At 37.2% G+C, this 21,047-nt stretch overlaps 1 protein-coding gene across 2 annotated transcripts; it reads right to left on the bottom strand.

Moving 5' to 3' along the window:
• Nucleotides 1–1,399: 1,399 nt before the first annotated feature.
• Nucleotides 1,400–20,589, bottom strand: LOC139145540 (uncharacterized). Of its 2 annotated transcripts, XM_070716770.1 has the most exons (13): nucleotides 20,360–20,589; nucleotides 17,033–17,176; nucleotides 14,811–15,025; nucleotides 14,207–14,434; nucleotides 13,374–13,395; nucleotides 12,700–12,760; nucleotides 11,253–11,346; nucleotides 9,609–9,934; nucleotides 7,463–7,583; nucleotides 7,061–7,188; nucleotides 6,009–6,237; nucleotides 5,172–5,263; nucleotides 3,553–4,606 (listed from the first exon to the last, which is right to left on the bottom strand). In XM_070716770.1, exons 3-13 carry the CDS (start codon nucleotides 14,974–14,976, stop codon nucleotides 4,484–4,486), a joined length of 1,590 nt encoding a protein of 529 aa, XP_070572871.1. In that variant the 5' UTR covers nucleotides 14,977–15,025; nucleotides 17,033–17,176; nucleotides 20,360–20,589; the 3' UTR covers nucleotides 3,553–4,483. The 2 variants fall into 2 exon arrangements, with proteins under 2 accessions (XP_070572872.1, XP_070572871.1); XM_070716771.1 differs by lacking the exons at nucleotides 7,061–7,188; nucleotides 7,463–7,583; nucleotides 17,033–17,176; nucleotides 20,360–20,589 and having other exon boundaries at nucleotides 1,400–4,606; nucleotides 14,811–15,019.
• Between the last annotated feature and the right edge of the window lie 458 nt (nucleotides 20,590–21,047).

The raw sequence follows: 21,047 nt of genomic DNA, 5'->3' as shown, positions 1-21,047 counted from the left end.
CATAACAAAAAAGACACAGTGATTAATTTTTTTTTCTGGTGCTGTTTTTAGGAGAGCGATTTCCACAGATCACCAGCCATTTCACAGTTACTTAGAGAACACCATCCTCCATAGAGGGTAAATTTGTTTTGAGAAAACATTTTCTCGCATTCATCAACCATATGCAACCAGTGCATGAGCCTCTGTTTCCTTCACCCTGTGCAATTGACATCAGAGAGGGGAATTAGTCCTGCATTCACCCCCGCCCCGTGGTGGAAACGTTAATAGGTGCATAAATGGCTGCTCTCCTTCCGTTTATGAGGTGCTTATCTGCAGCGGCACGCAAGGTCTGATGGGTATTTTTTATAATTAACACCAACTCAGGGAGTCAGTAAATTTTTAAAAAATTGAACAGCAGCGAAATTTTCTCCGCAATTTATCACAAGATATCGGGTGGTTAAACGTAAACGGCTGATATTTGGGCTTGACCAAACCGCAATCTTTTTTTTGAGTTGTCGACAATGTCGCTCCGTCTGAGTTCAATGTACTGCTCTAGCCCTATTAATTGTATTGCCTACATCTGTGAATGATAGAAGCCTGTCTTTTGTGAGCGACTATATTATTGGGTATATTTTGCCTCAATCAGCGTAATTAAGTATGTACAGCAGGATAGAAAAACGATGCGTCAGAGCAAGGTATGATGGCGCAATGGGTTTGGCTACGTTTGTGATACTTACGTAAAATAATGGTTTTGGGGAAGTACAGCCAGGACTGCCGTTTATCTTGATTTGTGATGTTTACAATAAAAACTGTATTCAAACAGTCGGATTCAATGTTGTTTCCTGTTTCATCATTAACCCAACTTCGATATTGGGAAAATCATTCCATACTGGCTTTCTGACACCACTAAAACCCAAGTGAACTTGAAATCACCTTTCAGTCATGCTTGACTAGAAACAACGTCATGGGAACATTTCATTGAGACAGGGAAGGGCAAAGCGTCGGGAAGATCAAAATCTTCCGTCATAATCTCAGCAGAATTTAATTTTTGAGACAATTCAACGCGAGATAAAAACTTACATTTATGCTAGGAGAAATGTACAAATAAAGTGGCTGGTAGAAAACTCAGTGAGTTGGTCATATTTAGAACGTGCAAACTCTACCTGTAGCGTCATTTGTTTACCTGACACGATGGAAAACGTAACAAAACAACTATTCATTTTTACGTTATTTCTATACATATATATGCAAAGGTAAAATGTCATGGTATTGGCTCTCCATTGTCAATATGGGATAGATGACGAAGTGTAACGTAAACGGGTATTTGTTTTATGAATTTTTACTTTTGATAACAAGACAGGGTGTCCCGTGTCTTTTAAGGACAGCCAACACGTGATATATTAGCGACCAGCTTAAATCTCAGCAAACACTGTTTTATTCCTGTAAACGTTGGAACCGTTAACATTTACATGACATTTAAAACGAAACAACAAATAACATGAACTACAATTGTCCATATGAAAGAAAAGTAAGCTTATCATGACCAGAGTGACAGATACAATTGTTTCGTTTTCGACGTAATAAAAACACAAGAAAAAAAGCAGGGTGCAAAATATGTAAAGGAGGTGTTGGCAGACATGATCGGGTTCGCTACCCGCGAAGTCATTTATGTCAGCTCCCAAATTTACTAGCTTACTTACTTTTGCCGTCGGCCTCTCTTTGTCTCTGTCTATCTGCCTGTCAGTCCGTCCGTCCGTCTGTCTATCTGTCCATATAGTGCAGCAGATTAGGTCCAAATTTCATGAGAATTGTTCACTTTGTGATTCAAGTATCCAATTTGGTATGAATAATATTTTAAGTCTACTCTTACAGAAAATCCCATTAGCCATCAAAAAAATAACATGGAGGTCATTTTATGATGTTGTTGCTAGGCAACATGTTTTCCATAACAATCTGCTTAAGAAATTCTTAAAAAAAATTAAATTACAAGCATGTGTTATGATATTATTAATTTTCATAGATACACAACTCGACGTTTGATATTTACTCCATAGCAACAGTGCTATGACAACATTTACTTTTAGCAACCAGCGCATAATATGTATTGTAAATAAGTCAAATAGGAAATTTTAGACTAAATTTGATTTATTAATATCACCCTTAAGGCAATTTACAACTAGAGTTTCATATCAACGGTTGCTAGGAAACATATTAATAATTTATATATTTTAATAGAATGATGTCAAAGCACAGACAGGGCACACTGGTGACATCATTGCTGTGAGACTCAGCATGGTATTCAGTGTTAGCTAAGTAATCTACCTAGTATAGCTTAGTGTCCCAAATGCTGTCTAATTAGCCCTACATAAAAACTAACTGACCAATATCTTATTTAGTTAGACTTATTTAGTTATAGTACTGTAATTAGATAGCCGCACCTGAATAGACAGGATGAACCAGGTGGGATAGCTGAGCCAATGGTAAAGGGGCTTTTATTACCCGGATGGTGTACAGATCGCACGGGACTTGAATGACACTTGACGAACGACCGGCCTAGCTGTAGGTAGTAAAGGGAAAGCAACTCCACACATCTTTCATATTTGGGTTGTTTGCGTTTTGTGTATGATATTGTGTATATTATAAGTGTACATCATGTTTGGCTGTTTTATGTCAAATGTTGATTAGCCATGGCGAGACGTACCCGTAATCTACGTGTCTTTATGTTAATCCGCACTGGAGCGCAAGATTAATGTGACACTGAGATCCTTTGGCGCCTCGTTCGAAAACAGAGTTTTCTTCATCAGTCGCTTAAAATTCATTTTATTGGTGAGACGTGTTGAATGGTTGATTGTTTTTATGTGTCAGTATGTTGTTCCACGTACGTTTGTTGTTCAAATACAGAAGCTAGAATGTCTACGTTAGAATGTAATACGTGAGAGAGAGAGAGAGAGAGAGAGAGAGAGAGAGAGAGAGAGAGAGAGAGAGAGAGAGAGAGAGAGAGAGAGAGAGATGCATCCATACAAAAATGATTTTCAGTAGGAAATACGAATATCGAATATTAAGGATAGCTTCTGGTTTATGTCACCCCTATTTGTAAAAATCAACCCTATTTGTAACAAAAGTTAACCACATATGGGGTTAGTATGATTTCTGTCATAAAACAAGATTTTTTGACATTTTTGACCGAAATTGGTGAAAATTGCCCCGAAACGAACTTTTGGCATGTATCTGCACAACTTGATTATCTTTTATGAGTAGACCTATTATCCCAAGGAACATGTACAACGAAATTTAATCTAACGAGCAGTTTCAGAAAAAATGAGTTTCGACAAGGAAAAAAAAGAAAATAGCCCCCAAACATACAAATATGCATATTTCATTAAGATTTCAAGGAATACGGCAATTTTTTTTTGAAAATTAGGTTTTGTTACAAATAGGGTTAATTGTTACAAATAGGGGTAATACAGCTGTCGACAACGGACAAGAGGGGATGGAAGTACGCTAATATCCAATGGTAAAGGTAAAAAGAACAATAGAATGCATCAAAATATGGCAAACAAACGTGTTCGGGTTCGTTGTAAATGTTTTACGTCAAAATATTGATACATCGAAAAGCAAATATATACTAAACAGGTGCTCTTTGATCAATGGCTATTTTGACACGAGACTTATTTACATTCGGAGAAAGTTTATAAATATTACATTGCTCGATGTAAAGAAAAAAACACGTCTGTGTACTAGACTAAGTGTGTGTATACAAGATTACCTGAAATATGAATATCAATGCAACTGAAATTGTTGGCACTGTTGACTGGCAAACGTTATGACGAATAGTATAAACAAATATAGTTGGTATTTCAAAACCTGACAAAAACACCAACACCGCACCGTGACTATTACTAGCAGTGTTTATTATACGAGTTAAAACTCGGAATGGTATAATGCGACCTGTGGTCACTATGCCTAAAATATATATTCGCAACATGTCATTGTAGTTCAACGCTATCCAATGTGGTATTTTCAAGTATTTTCTATATCATGCGACTCAATTGTATATACTTAAAGCTGGAAACGGTCCTACTTGTGCTGTGCTATGCACGTTGCTAATTCAAGTAAGATAACATTACACTATCTTTATTTATAATTGTATTTTAAGTTATTCTAGCTTCAAAATATATAATCGTAGTTCCGTGCAACACCCTTTAAGTCACATTTGAATTACTTGGTTAAGTTAGATACTTTTTTCTTTTCCTATGAACTAATAAATATTTTATGGAAATAAGGCAAGTGTGTCAATCAGGTTTCAATAGGCACTAAAATGGAACAAAAGTGATTGATCGGGAATTAAAATATCAAAACTATTTTGAACTACATTAAAAGAATGTACGATTAGTAAAGAAACAAAAACTTTTAGTGAGAGCACTTTGGAATGGTCACACATCAACAGGGTATTATAAATATATTCTTTTATAAATTGCAGAAAGTATTTCAAATGACACAGCTTTTACAAATTCCTCAAATTTTTCGACAGAACATATTCAACATTATGGAAGATCTTGTCTTCAGTGAATGTCGTCAGGTGGTTACACGAGCACACAGTTGTTGTGATATTTGATGCAGGCGATATCTAGGAATAAAATAATAGAATTTACGTGATACAATGTGATCCAGGATAAAGATATAACACAGAAAAGACACGTGTTTGTCATATCTGGGCCATTTAGGATTATAAAATTGTTCCCAAAATTCGTCGACTCCAGATTTGACCATTTTAGCTTCTCTCTGAGATCATGGGTGCTTATTTTGTTGTTACGAGATGAATTCATTTGTTGAAAATCTATACGCATTTGTGTTTGTTTTCAACCGATAAAGTATAATATCATTGACAAATTTATTATTTCATAGTCAAATAAGCTCTAAAGGCGTTGTCCGGTTCTCTTGTATTGCCCAGAAATTAAAAAAACGACTTTTCCGGTACGGATTAATAGTGCCTATCGCAGGCCTAGGCGTGTTAGACAGTTACTGGTTTTCATCAAGCCGGCTTTTTGAAGATTGTAAAATTGAACATTTTTGGTTGGTAAAACGTGTTCGTCAGCCGTCTTTGCTGCTAATTGTCCATACTTCGACCTGTTTAGAACAATAAGTTATCTCCTACCCCTGTTCACACTTCATGAACAAAGAACAGTGCACACCTTGCATCCGTCGGTATTCCAAACGGAGCTTCCATCATCCAGGTAGTTGCATTTGGTTTGCTTCAAAGTCATCAAGAAGGTGACGTCCACTTCTACAATGAATAAACAAGGCGACTCAAATGATTGTGTGTGTGAGAGAGAGAGAGAGAGAGAGAGAGAGAGAGAGAGAGAGAGAGAGAGAGAGAGAGAGAGAGAGAGAGAGAGAGAGAGAGAGAGAGAGAGAGACTGTGAAAGTTTGACGAAGAGAGGGACATTGATGTCTACTGTATGTGCGGTTGAAATTTGAAAGTTGATGCGTGATTGATGCCTGCAAGCGTAATCAATTGTTGGTTTGCCAGAACGTTATGAGGTTCTCTTGTATTACCTTGACAAGTTTCGCTTATTGTGTGCTTCAGAGCTGCGTGGTCTCTCATTCGGAGAGAGAAGTTCAATCAGTCATTTCAAATGTTTGAAAGTAATCTGTCCTTAAATAGTTGGAAAGTTGAATAGTTATTGTAGATACGCACCTTACCATTAACAGAAGAGGAAGCGACTGTGTTTGGCCAGGCAGTGTGCATGTACCGTTCGCAGCGGACGTCATTTACGTTGCAATCGTTGGTATACGATCAACATATAATTTATGGTACAGCTCCTTTTTGGGCCGGTGTAGGGCTTTCATTTTAAACTTTTGAAATTTTTGGTCAAGACTTTTGCTAAAATAATGCTGCTAATTCCATTTGAAGTCCCAAGGCGAACGGTTGATTTTCAGCGCCACAAAAGTGCTGAGTCTGCCAATCTTTTGTGTAAACTATACATGTACGTTACGCAAAATCACATAAGGAACTTATTGAAACTTACTCGACACAAGAGTAAAGGTCATATAATAATCCCCATTCATCATAAAGTATTGCTCAGGAATGAAGATACTGGAGTGGTCTACATCAAAACGGACCTCTACAGAAAATTGGTAGCCACGGTACTCCTCTGAATACTCCACTTCTTCTTTGAAAACATATGCTGTCGCGTTTCCGTAGAGAATGTCGGAATTTTCAAACCAGATTATAGTTGCATGAAATAGCCTTTTTATCTGTCAAAAGAGAAGGATGACCTTAAACTTGTCAAGTGCATAAATAAACTATCAAAATCATAAAGATATAAACTTGACCACGAACAAACATTGTATTAGCATGCCTTGTCCGTCCCATTTTATTTGATCGAGCTTAACCACGTGACTGACCAACAGTACACAGTAATGGTTGGTTATGCCCGTGAATAATATGAGTAATAATATTAACAACTCACAGTATCGGAAACATGTAACTTTACAGCTGAAACGTAAATTGTCAATAGAAGATCTAGAAACATCGAATGGAGCACTTCTCGACCACGATTAGACACTTTTTTCCAATCTCCGGATTTGCAAGGGCCCGTTGTCTTTCGCGCGGAAAATGTTCTTAAATTTTGTCGGCTTTCTTTGTTTCGTTGATAATATAATGGAAATAACAGACTCCGCCCTGACCATTAATGTTTATTTATGGGCGCGGGCGAGACGAAATCCAAAATTATCGCTCTTGTCCATAAATAAAATTTAACGGTTAGTGCGTCACCCCCTATTTCTATAAAATATGCATCTGTTTATTTACAAACTTAAGAATACTTTAAAGTCAGAGAAATGTTGTTAAAGTTCCTTTTCAGTCGTTTTCCAGGTGCCGTCATTACACAAAACCTTCTAAACTACTCGTCAACTATCTATCTCTCTATCGTCGCCGGCCATATCCTTGAAATGTATGTACATTTAGGGGATATCTCTCTCTCTCTCTCTCTCTCTCTCTCTCTCTCTCTCTCTCTCTCTCTCTCTCTCTCTCAAATGCGAAGGAGTACAGGAAACTTATTGATTAGCTTCATCTTACCTCAATGCCCATGCCAAAGTACGTGACGTTATCAATAACGTTGTAAACACCAGTCACTAGCACAAACGTTTCCTGCGGAGGTGGATCACTTGCGAAGCAAATGCCAATATCTTCATTTGTTTCTTTCGCTTGGATATTTGATAGGAATGATTTTCAACACAGAAATACATTAATGACGTGTGGCTCCCAATGAATGCAAAATTATAACCTGTTCATAGTCACAGTTAAGGAAGTTTGCTATCTAGAATTGAAATGGTAGACAGAGCAAAAACAAGTGCCAGGCAAATAACAGTATTTAAAACCATAACTATTACAGTATGTGATACGTATATATTTCTGCTTGATTCTAATGTTATATGATGACAACCTGGAAAACGTAGGTATTCCAACACAGAAACTTACCTTCGATTTCACGGCCATTTCTGTCAGTGAAAGACAAGGAAAGCACATTGAAATCTGTTGAAATGGTATTGGCATTGTTGTCACTTTTCATTTTGAAGGATCGTCTATTGAATCGTGTGGCCTGGAAGAAACAATTCGAAAAGATATACTTATTACATGTGCACAATTCTTAAACAGATCTTTGTCACCATGGGAAGATAGAGCGAGAACTTAGTGAGAAATAGACACCTTTCTCGTTAAATGCGAGAATTCTCTTTTCTTTGTATCAGAATAGATAATGTGCCTGCGATAAATGCCATTTTGTCATACCTATGAAGATTGTGCACGTCAAGTCTGAATTGTACTTCTCGCAGTTTAAAAGCGAGAATATACAATTCTCACACCCTTTGCTACTGGGAGTGTGAGATCGACAGTGTGAGATAAATCGATATTAAACTGTGGGAAGGCCGAAAGCATTATGTGACACTAGTGCCGATGCGGTAAAAGAAAGACGAAATATCTTAATTTGTGAATAATCCCATCCATAGACCTCGAAGATTTTGGATGCTATTATTCTCGCTGATTCAGTGCGATTAATTGCAGACAGTTGAAAAAAATGTTAAAATAGATTTAAGGACTGTCATAAAAATGAATTAGTGTGAAGCATTTATATAATTTATATAATTTGTCTAACAGATACGATAGCTGTGTTTACACAATATTAAAAATGTATATCATCGAGGATGATATGTGGTGGTCAAGGACATGGACATAATTTACTTGGGGAGGCTTTTGAAGTCTTGATACATGGACCCTCCCTAGATAACTTTTGGTTCAAGAGCGTCAAATGGTACTAGGGAAAGGTACCATATAATTGGGACTGATTAATACTGATTGTACCGAATGTTAGGCAAAATTCAACAGGTTGCAATTCAAAACATCTGGAACGTCGATATCTCTAGAAATTACAGGCTCAGGCTTGAAACATCATGGGCATCTCAATGATTAATTGTAAGAAGAAAGCCTCAAGGGGCAAGTTTTTCAAAAGCTTCATCTCTGAGCAACTTTCGAATGACTGTTCATGACTTTCAGAGGAGAACAGAGGACTAACATCACAAATAAAAACATTACTTGTTTTCCTAATCGCCTTGTGCAAAACAAGTTAAATGCATTTTGTTATCCGTTAAAAGTTCCCCGAAGCACAATAAACAGCACCTTTGTTATGAAGTTTTTTAAAAATACCAATTTAATATTCAATGAATAATTGATATGATATCAAATTTTCACTTAAATTGTCTGATGAATACAGTGCAAATTTGTTCTGTGAGGGCTGATAAGACCATTCAAGAAACATTAATACAGTCATACCGTTCCTCTATACGGGATTGATACATATTTTGTATATAACTTTTATCGAATGCCCTGCCCTTCTAATACGCTGTCCTGCCAGAAAATTGTAATATCGCTTTCTGAAGTTCGGCAGAGGTATATTTACTAGCTTTGTATGATTATCATTTGCAGAGTGACTCTGCAGAGAAAGTGACAGACGCCATCATTGCATTCGGAGATGGCGATGAGCATTAGCATTAATTGATTAAGTCTACACCACAGCTGTGCCTCACGTAGGATAATAAAACTTATTTTCCCACTCGTGGGACAGCTGCGGCGTACCTTGACTTAATCAGTTAATGTGTTGATACGGACAGCCGATGAGCTAGTTGGCAATATGATGGTTTCAACAGGGTTATGTTAGCTCAGTAATTCAAGTGCTGTGTACAAGGGTTGGAGTGGAGATAAGGACTTGTAGGTAATAAAGAAAGGAGTCTAAATCTTTATTTGAAATATCACAGTCAAAATTAATAAAATAAAATAAATTAAACCTTTGCCCAAAGAACCCATCCCCGGGGGATTTACTCCTGTCCCCTGTGATTAAATCAACCCTAAAGTCTGAATGTTTTGGGAATTCTGACTGCTTACAACGGGACAAAGAGTACAGTCACCAGTGTCCTTTGTATCTCATTTTGCCCGGCAACATTTTACATTTCTATAAAAAAAAATCACACTGTAAGCAAAAAATGTTGGATGAAAATTGAGTTTCTCGAGCAATTTTAGAGAATTTATATCCAATCTATTTTGTCGAGGAAGAGCAATATAAATTTAAACTTACTATTCTGTTAATAGCTCCATCTAATGACTGATTGGAGAATATTTTCTTGGCTGCAGGAATGCTAAACCCATCGCCATCTCCAAGTTTAATAATGGCGTCTGTCACTTTCTCTGCAGAGTCACTCTCCAAGTTCAAACGAATGTATTGTGTATCCAATACGACTTGACCGCTTCCTGGTTCAGTATTTCGCAGAACGAAGATAGAGAGGCTGTTGGTCGTGTCTAGTATGATTTTAATTAGCAGTTCTTCGCCAATAACACTGGTTTCGTTGATCATTTTGACTGATAAGATAGCCATAATTCCCTTATTTATGTCCTCCAGAATCTCTGTAAGGTACGGGGATTTCAGAGTGGTTAACACGTTGAAAACAATCTGAAACAAGCTTAATTTATTAAGTATATTAATCTGTCTTATCTGGTGAGCGACCAAAAGACAAAGTGAAAATTACTTATTCATTTGTGCATAAGCACTACATCGCATATCCTTTAGGATATCTATCATGCAAAATCTTACTCGTACGAGAGCTCTTTAACACTGACTGCAGTATCTTTATATAGGTTGAAGATAAAATTTTAAAGGAGCAATGACCAGTACAACAAGTCAGCACTAATTTTGAAATGGCATCTGACTAATTTTTGATGATTTTTTCTTCTTTTTATTTCGTATCACAGACAAATATAGAAACAGACTAGCAACGGGTATTGTTCAAGGCGTGAAGCGGTTACGTAACCCATCCATGTTCGCCTCGCCTCAGGTAGCTCTCGCCTCGCTTTTCCGTAGAGTGCCGACCATGCATCCTTCGGTAATTTTCGGATTTTCGCCAATTGTTAAGCGAAAGTATGTTCGGCAAAGTTTGTGTTGTTGTTGTCGTGTGGTGCTGAGCGGAATTGGCGTGCTGGCGAAAACGGGAGTGTTTTGAGCTTCAGGAAAGTGAGTTTTACCGTTTTAAAAAATTCCTGTCATATTTTTAGGAATATATAATGAGTGTATTTGAACCAAATTGAAAGTCTTTTATCGATACTGTCTGGTTTTACTCAATAGTTTACGGTCAGTCATACCGTCTTTTATACGTTCGTCAAGGAAGGACATGTTTATGAAACTGCTGGCGTGTTATGTTTTGAGTGGCGTGAAGCAGTATTTCTGCCCTGAGAGCTCACAAAGTAACTATGGTTGGTACGCGACTGGCAGCACGATGCCATCTCGTCGTATTTTTCGCATAATCTCGTGCAATTATCAAGCACAAACAAAATCTCCAAAGAGTTTAAAACCTTTTGAAGCTCATTTTAATATGAAAAGGCAATAGTCTACCGAGACGACCATGGAACAAAAGGCAAGCAGCGTTGCTAGTCTGTTTCTATATTTGTCCGTGTTTGTATGTACACATCTTTTTACACTCCCCGAAGCATGTTAAAACGGCCGCTATACAGTTCGTCAACGCAGCTTGTACTGTGCACTCGTTTCTTGACAGTCGAATAAATTGTAATTCGTATTAGACTTTGTCAACGCTAACAATGCAAAATAGGTATTAAAAGGCAGGATGACAAGCTATATACTGCTTATCTAGACTTTTAAAGACATTTTGTTGATATTGCGCAGGATATGCGACGAGTTGTTCAAAATCTATGGTGTGGTTACTTTACCAACCTTCTACCATGGCCTGAATTTCTTCTGGTGATGAGAAAGATATTTTGTCAAGGTTGGAGATTATGGCGGGAAATTCACTAAATCTTTCGATAATCTGTCAGAATATAAAGAATGTAAACGGAATCTGTCACCAAATGGTTCGTTTAAATGGACAATGTTCTCTGCTTTCATCCCTTATTAATACTCTCTTATCAATGTAAGTACACCTTATCATATGCATATGTTTTTAGGCGCATTAGCCACTCGACCATACAATGATTTTCCACCATTGTGAAGACGTTGATATTTACACAGTAATGTCACGCCAGTTTGTGAATTCTCAACAAATACAACATTTCTCTTGGATAAACTTGCATAGACCAAAATAACTCAGGTTCAAATCCAGTTTGTTGATTGTCGAAACTAAAATGTTATTCGCAATTGCTGAATATGCTGCTACAACTGAATTGACGATCAAACATGCTCTCAAAATGTGCATCATGTCGTTGTTGCTAGTACCAATTCACATGTAAATTCAGGGCTCGAAATTAGCGGTAGTCCCGCGTCCACAGACTACCAACTTTCTCTTGGGCTACCAAAATCCATGAAATGGTAGCCCACACGGACTACCAAATCCTGGGACCTGAAATTCAGTCAGTATTTGGCATGCAATGTCTGGTCCGTCACTTTTGGACAAGCTAAATGCAGTCAAACCAAGCTAGACACAGAAAGGCCATACTATGACTTTGTAATGCAAATTACGAAGACGACCAGGCGTTCGGTGGAACTTTGCAATAAAGTTTCAATATCTGAACTGACGTACTTGAATGACAAGCACAGGAAATGATGGCCAATGACCTGCTACAGTATGTCTCAATACTGAGAAGGTCGTGTTGTTGTCATGACGACTATCAAAATTTGCATACAACTCTGAGAGTGAAACGGGTTGTCAATAGGTCACCAAACTTTTGAGTATCACTATCGTCCATTATACCTGTTTCCTTGAGTATTAAAGGTGTGCAAGTATTCACATCAAATGACTAGAAAATTCACTTCATGGGCAAAATCTTGAAAAATTATAGTCGTTTTTGTCTGGTTAACGACAAAAGATGCTAAAATATTCATGGGCTACCAGCCATTGTCACCGGGCTACCAACTTCGAAAAATGGTAGCCCAAGTGGACTACCAGGCAAAAATGTTAATTTCGAGCCCTGTAAATTGTCTTTGCTAACTTATCAACTGTTCAATTGCTATAATTGGTCATTTGTTTTCCTGGAGCCCTTGCTATAGGTTATATTTTAAACCGAGTTATCTTATCTTCATCAGGACACTACTGACGGATAGGCACAAGATAATTTCCGTATTCAGCAATAATGACATTATGGAATAAAGCAAGTCAAATACTAGACGCTGAGTTGATGACAAGCAAAATGATAAGATAAGGACAATTTGCATAATACTTACGAACCTGCGACAATGACATATTCATATCTGTTCCATTTGAAGTCTTGAATAGTGTTTCCACCTTCCTATTGGTGTTTTAGAAAATACATGCACAGTAATACTTAAACAATGTATACAATTTTTTAAATAATGTATGAATGGACATACTATACATTGTAACACTTCTATGGGCAATATTCTTAATTTTTAAACGGCACCATCTTATACATTGAAGATATTTTCAAAAACGTTTTGGAAAAATCAACAGCTTTGTTGAGACTTTAAATGTTTACTTATAGTGTTTGTTATGTCACGATCATGTTGAGAGAGAATAGACAAGTCAATTCAATGTACTAGATTGTTTGACTTCAAGAGGCTGTTTGGCCCCTTGAAAATGTGAGTAAATTAAACTTTACCACTACAATTACCACTCTACATTGCTTTTTCATCAACAGTCAGCCAAATTTAATTTTAGGAAACTAGTTTAATAGTAAGAAGGCTCGATAAAAACTTAAGACTTGTTTAGAGGATGACGATATACGATATATATATATATATATATATATATATATATATATATATATATATATATATATATATATATATATATATATATATATATATATATATATATATATATATATATATATATATATATATATATATATATATATATATATATATATATATATAACTTACCCTTTATTGATTGTTGATTGTACTAAGATGTACAGGTGTAAATATAGGAGGGAAAATATGTACACACAAACATTATTTTCATGTTCAACATATGTTATGCTGTGACACGCTGATCAGAAAATTGTAATAATTCTATTTATTGCCAAGGACAGTAACCACGAAAACAAATACACGTTTGTATGATTTATTTGTCTATTAACAACAAAGTTTAGAAAATAACGTTTATTTAATGTAGGTTTGATAGTGCCTGCAAACAAATCAGAATTATTCCATCTCAGGCTTTCATGGCTATTTGAAACATATATTATAATTTGGTTTTGTTTTAATGTGATAAGATTGAGAATTAGGAGGGAAGAGGAAAGTCTAAACAGGAAGTCTGCTTCAACATATACAGTGAAGAATCATAGAGTTCTGCAGGAAGGAATATAAAAAATCCCAATATTCTTCGCTCATCAGGAAATAATGGATAGACACTCCAGTGACATGTTACCCGTTTTATGTAAATTCTATTTAACATGTGGTTAAGCAACAGCAAATGACGGAAGGTCCTTTCTGAAATAAACTTACTGTTTTTCACCCAATGTGACTCTGTAAAGTTTATACTCCCATATGTGCATACTAAGCATGCAGTCGAGGAACATGATGACAGGACACCAAGCACTACTTTAGCTGCACGTTTCCACTAATTTCGAACACCTTTCTTTGAATTTTGATATCATGCGTCATATGTCTGATGAAATGGATTAATCTAAACGTTGTTTATAAGCCAAAATACACGCTATGAATTAACAGTAAGGCATTTTTATTTGTTCGAAGTAATAGCACGACAATACCTTTCACTGTTACAGTGAAGAAGCAACTAACACCATCGTCAATGACGTCATAGGTAACATTAGTATCACCGACGCCAAAGTAACTTCCCGGCTCATGGCTTCCTTTCGGGTGGCGGCAATTTGTATGAAATAATCTTTCGGCTGACCATGATACCTTTGCTGTTTGGTTTACAAAATCTACATATGTCTCAATGTTTTCTGGGCAGGACATAAGAGAACCGTACTGATCTGTAAATTAAAATACGAACAAGGAAATATGTTTGTTAGTTCGCTAGTCATGGCTATCACAGATCTCATGTCATCATGCAGCGATTTGACGCCCTGCTACTCTACAGATTATGCTTCCTCAATTATACGGAAATAAGGTAAAAAATGATAAAACATTTATGGTGGGACACTTTTGTCTATGTGGTATTTTTGTATTCGTCATTTTCTTTTTTCTCAGTGGAATTTAATCACGAAACATAAATTTAAAAAAAGGAAGGAAAAGGCGGAAATTTATTTTCGTGTGTTTAACTTCAGAATTATGAGAAAAACATAAACGACTATGTTTGAAAACGTATATTGAAACAAAGAAAAATTAAAGTCAAAATATGATACGTACTATTGCAACAATATGATAGCTCTTGATTAATCTCTTCAGATGAGTTAGCACATTTGATACTGACATCTTCCCAGTGTTCACAGTTATCAGAACCCCAATCAAGGTGATAACACTGATCAAGGTAGTGTTCTGTTCCGGTGCAAAAGACATCGTCAAGCCATATCATACCGTTGCCTGTGCCGAAGGGGTTATCGGTGACATGCGTAGTAATACAACTGCATGTATCAACAATAGGGGAGAGAAGCATGTGTAAGTTATACCTATGTTTAGTCATACCAATTTGGCGGTAAGTGGATCTGAGTTTCAGTGCTGAAATGTTTGTATCGTTCCGACACTTTTAGATTAATTCTCATGGTATATTTAAGAGATTTTGTTTGCCAGCATTGATTATGCATAATTTCTGTTGCCAAACCATGATTAAATCTTATAATTATATATGTGCCAAACGTATAAAACGATATTGGCGCGTTTACCGTTAGTGCGCCTTCTGGAAATAGGCAAAACTTGACAAAATCACGCGTGAAACTTGAACAGGGGGGGGAAATGTTTTGGGTTGAAGGGTTTTGTCTGATTAAAAATATTTGTTTTTATTTTGCCTTTGTGGTAGTAGCTCTTGAATGTCATGACCTGAAATGAGGATCTCAAACGCATTTTAAAAGAAAAGGGGATGGAAATCAGCGAGAGGTTGAATTTTATAAATGGTTGTGGAACTTGGGGTCAAAGTTCACAAGAAATTGAGATAAGGTCACATTTTACGGATTTGGATATTGTATTAGCATGGAACTGTAGCAATAAAGGCATAATTGAACGAATTTCGTCTTGGCATCGTCGACCCTACAAATACAATACGATAGTAACAGAACATGGTTGTATTCTGTCTATGGACAATACAAAAGCATTCTGTCAGACACGTTCTGGTTGAAATGGTAAACGAGCAGCAAACCGTACAAATACTGGCTTTAAACTTTATTAATTGGATAATACTAGTACTGGGGAATCATAAAGAGTCAAGGCGCTATACAATAAATTGCGGCTCAGGGTTTCTGTCATTGATATCATCGTCATTTTCTTTTGTTAATCCATTGTAGGTATTGCCCTTTTGATTGCTTAAGCCAGAACGAACCTCGGGGACAGATATTCGGACTTTGAAACGTTTTAAATTATTTTCTGACCTACCACTTGTAGGGCACTACCACTTTAAAGCTCTTCGCTAAAGAGAACTTTTCACCTTGACGGCCATTTAGTTTTTCGAAAATAGAAAAATTTCATTTTTCTCTACAGAGTTAACACAGGGATGGCGGCCATTTTTGAATTTAAATAGCAGGAAATGTCAGGTTATTTTGTCTCCTTAGTACCAAATTTTGCACGATAACACCAGATTTTTGATTTTTGATTTGGTAAATAAGAGAATGATCGAAAATTTCATTGAGGAAACTTTGAGCAAAAGTTTAAGCCTTTCGCTTTCGAGGTGCGAACTACCTCGAATTGAACTAAGTCTTGTTTTGACTCAATTTAACGCTCTGTTCGAGTCAGAGTCGACCTCCTTTGGTCATCATACCGTATGCAACATTATATCGACAAGTTACACATACGACGGGACCGTTTTCCGTGACAATTCCAAATTGCAGTGTTAATCAAAGGTTATGTTAAAGTAATGGTCAAAAGCACACCCCTAGCTCCGTTTCAAAGGTACTACCACATCATACAACGCTGATAATATTGGAGCGATTATTTTGTTTGTCATTGGTACAAAGTTATTATATGATGGGAGGTATATTAGACACCATATAATTTGAAAGGTAGGAGTAATAATTTAATTTTCGATTTTTCGATGGGCATGGTAAAACGACGTTATGATCATTTCCGCATCCACATGAATTCATAAGTTTACAAAATCCACTAAACCGACAGTGTTGGGCCAATTTTCATATGAAAAAGAACTTTTGTACAAATGCTAACTTTTGTACAAAGTTACCATGTTAAGTCATACAGAGAGGAATGCTGTAGAATTGATGGCATCATGGGGTTGGCGAGTCTGTGGCTGTTCACAGTGGAAGTGACATGTTCTCTGATATTTTCCACAGTTTCCTGCCCATCTCTTATTTAACTCTCCATGGTTCTAAAGAGGAACACTCGACAATTGATTGCATCAGATCAGAGAGTCCATTATTTTTTCATTGTATATTGTAATTTGATCCTAAAATATCAAAGCACTACAGTACCTAATTCCAAGCTGTCTTCCAACTACTCTTGCAGCATGCTCATTGAAGCAGTCGTCACATACAGTGCCCCATTCTCCATTATGAAATATTTCTGCCTCTGACCAGTTCCGCCAACTGATCGGATATTTGCATGAACATCTTCAACTGAAATTGGAATTAGTAAATGTATCTATAGCAAATGGAAATATGATGTATTTTTCTCTATGCACCCATGATCTATCGGCTATTTGCAGTTGGCATGACAGTCTACAGTAAAGTTATCGCGTGAGATATACCTGTACCTTTGAATTGTTTTTTTTCTTTTGCATTTCGCATAAATTGTATTTCTTCAGTGCTTGCCTCATCAAACATGGTGAGCTGTGAATAGGTCTCTTTTTGCCACGATTGTTTCAACCTGTCGTTTGTGTGTTTGTGAGTGCCTTTGAAAGCTGTACATTTTCGAAAATTCATATGCTAAAAGACCTGATTAATATCTGAATTGGGACAATAATAGGGCACGATTTCGATTCGTACGAATTTACTGTTTCGGGATAGCGAGGGGGAGGGGCTCCGACAAGAGGAGACAGATAGATAGACAGGTGAGCGAAGAGAAAAAGGGAAAAACAACGGGAGAAGTACCATAGCAACCGAGAGTCAGTATTTACGGTGACTATAAGTGTCATAAAGCGACTTTTATATGCCTATTTGTTGCACTATGATGCAAAACGAAGTTGGTGATTGGTAAAGACTAGTCATAGCTTTTAGTAGCGCACTTGCAATGTGACGCTCGGAAAGAAAATTTTCTGCTATTATTGGTTTGGTAGAGTAACCGTGCAGAGTAACCGCAACAGCAGTCCAGCAAATATGCGAACCCTGTTGTCTACATGGGGCTTCAACCACACAGGGTACTGCAGGCATTATTCGTCTAGAAATTATGAATATGATCAAAAAATGTCATGTATTAAACTTTTTTAATTATACAAGCCTTACCTGTGTCGGGTTGTGCCTATTACTTTACCCTCGCTATCTCTGTGTAGTATTTCAAAGAAAACAGTCCACATCTGTTAATTGTCCCCACCCCCTTCATTAATTTACAAGCCCACTCACGCCTACGTACGCCTGTAATTGTTCCCTTATTAGCAAGTTAATTAAAATAAGCTCATGAATAATTGATCGTCGATAATTAGCCGCAAGATGATTTATTTGTCGGCATGGACCGAAGACTCAGGCACAGCGTGGGCGTCGGAGACAACGCAATTCATTTGCTGATAAAACATATGTTGTTTCAAATATATGAAGTGGCAACAAAGTGTTGCATCAAACAAGAATTCGGCAGAGCTATCAGTATACACTTCCCGGTTTGTTCCCATTTAGACCAGGTTTTTGTTGCCCACTTCAAATCCAATCGTCAAAACAGTTGAAGTGGAAATGAATGAGAGGTGGTTGAAATGAGCAAGATTGTGGCATTACAGATATGTTTTCTGAGTGACCGTGGTTTGATCAACTAATGGATATGTGTTGTGTATTTGCCTATGCTGTGTCGGTGTGTGTGTGTGTGTGTGTGTGTGTGTGTGTGTGTGTGTGTGTGTGTGTGTGTGTGTGTGTGTGTGTGTGTGTGTGTGTGTGCGGAATACGTTGAAATATCCATTTCATGTGTCGCCTAAACCACAAACGATCGAACGTAATCGGGCAGATCATATTGATGATGTCGGCAAATCTTGGCAGACGCAATCGTCTGCCAAACAAAGATGAGACGCAAATAGATATAAAAGCTTAACATTTTCCTTATTGAATTTTACAGCAACTGGAACTTTATCAGGCGATGTTTGATATCTCTGAGTTTGGAATGGGATACCGCTGAGAAATGAAGTTTCAACGTGGAAGTGCAGCATGAATATGCGAGTTGGCATTTTACATTTCAATCTCTGCGTTCGTTCACGTTTTGCCCATGCCGTACAACAAATCGGCATGGGAGTGCCCATGAGCACTCCCACAGTGGGAGTGCTCAGGTTTTCGACATGCTACACCGACAGTGAAGAAGACAATTTGATCACGTAGTACGTGGGGATCGGAGTCGCAGAATGTTTTCGATACGAATTGGAAAAGACTGTGAGTACTCTAGATTTATATAAAAGTTAGGTAAACATGAGAGTATAGTTTTGGAAACTTCAAAAGGTCCATTAAATTACATCGAGACATAGTGCGTGTGAGTTTACTAGCCGTTCATAATTCTCAATTACAAAACGGACCAAATCATATCTTGAAACTACCAAACCATTTTTTGACATCGAACCAACTGACATCGCGGAAAGACATTTTCTTCTGTCTACGCTGATATTGAATGAAAAACATTGTCTAATTCTGTGTGATTTGCATGAGCATTGTTTCTCCAACTAATAAGAACCAACACGATCAGCCAAGTTTCAAAATGGGGTCGCAACACACGAAATACAACCGAAATAATGTTATCTCCGGGACAAAAAGAAAACTGTACACCCGAGATTCGAAATTATAGGATTATAGAAACCCTGTTAGTTATATCTTACATACCATTTCTAAATAGTTGTACCACTTTTCAAAGTTAAAACGTTAAAACGTCGCGTGGGCAATGATGTACAGCGGCCGCCATCTTGGTTAATTTACCAAAACTGCTTTACCGAAAACTTTAGCGTATACCTCAAACATTGCCATTGCCAATTTTATAAAGCGCTTACAAGACGATAGATGCCACAGTCACTTCGTTCTGTAATGTAAATTTGTCATTCGGAAGGTATACAAAGATTAAAGGTGTAGAATGACTAGATGAGAACATAAGAACACCAGAAAAGCGGACACAAAACGACTACTTAAATTTTCAAGAAAAGAACACTCAATAATTTTTCTCACATTCCTAGCTGCTGGGAGTGCGGGATCGAGAGTGTGGGATAAATCGATCCCACACTCTCAGAAACCGTCCCACACTCTGCAGTAAATATTACACGACCTCTGATTGGATGATAAGCAGTCTGTTTTGTTCCACGCGCAAAATGTTATCCAATGGCACGACGAGTAACACACGGACTAGAACTACAAAGTAAGCAGGTCAAAGTACAGCGGCAGACGACAGAGTTGTCACGATTTTTGATAATATTGTACGTGTCCAATATGAATTTAACGCATTTTGTGGTCATGTGAGAAAAAGAATCTCACACACCAAGGACCTGGGATCAGATTTCTCACACTCGTTGGGGATATTTTGTCTCACACTCGCCTGCGGCTCGTGTGAGACAAAATATCCCCAACTCGTGTGAGAAATCTGATCCCAGGTCCTTGGGGTGTGAGATTCTATTAGTCTCTGTTGTCACTTACCTGCATGAGTTTGGCGCCTAAGAAGGAGCATCAAGAGTATGACTGCTTGAAGATCCATTGTAGTTAATTACAAATTACAGCGTATTATATAGAAAACGGCGCAGAAATAATGGTATTGATAAGATAAACCTGCTTGCTAATTTACCAGCTTCCCCCTGTCGTTGTTTGCTTGATTAAACTTCATCATGATGCAAGCGCAGATACATTTTTTTGTAAACTGCCCCTTTCGACAAATTGGTTTGCCTAATTATTGACATTGTTTTTATAGTTACACTTTCATTTTAACGATGAGAATCACCTTTATTAGGTCAAGCAGGCAAACATTAGATCAATTGTTATCGCTTCATAGGAAAACATATCATAAAAGTAATTTCCTTGCTATCTGTCATATTTCATTTTGTAAAGGTACATATGTTCTGAGAAAACAATCGGCAATTAGTCACAAGCTGTTGCTATACTGAAATGAGTTATTTGTACATCATTACCGCGCATGATCAGATCATGACATTAAGTAGTTTATTTTGGCACAGGACTTTGTAGATCAATTGAAGCTGCTATATAGTTGCATGTTCATGAAAGTAAAAATAGTCATGTGATTCCGGTAACCCAAGCTATCCTTAATGTTACCTGCCGACCCAATTATTATATTGTGCACTTCTCAAAATGTATATTTTGCCCCTTAAGCCCT

This window comes from Ptychodera flava, chromosome 12, assembly GCF_041260155.1.
Source record: "Ptychodera flava strain L36383 chromosome 12, AS_Pfla_20210202, whole genome shotgun sequence".
NCBI classification, from domain to species: Eukaryota; Metazoa; Hemichordata; class Enteropneusta; family Ptychoderidae; genus Ptychodera; species Ptychodera flava.
This window is presented reverse-complemented; position numbering and strand designations above follow the sequence as displayed.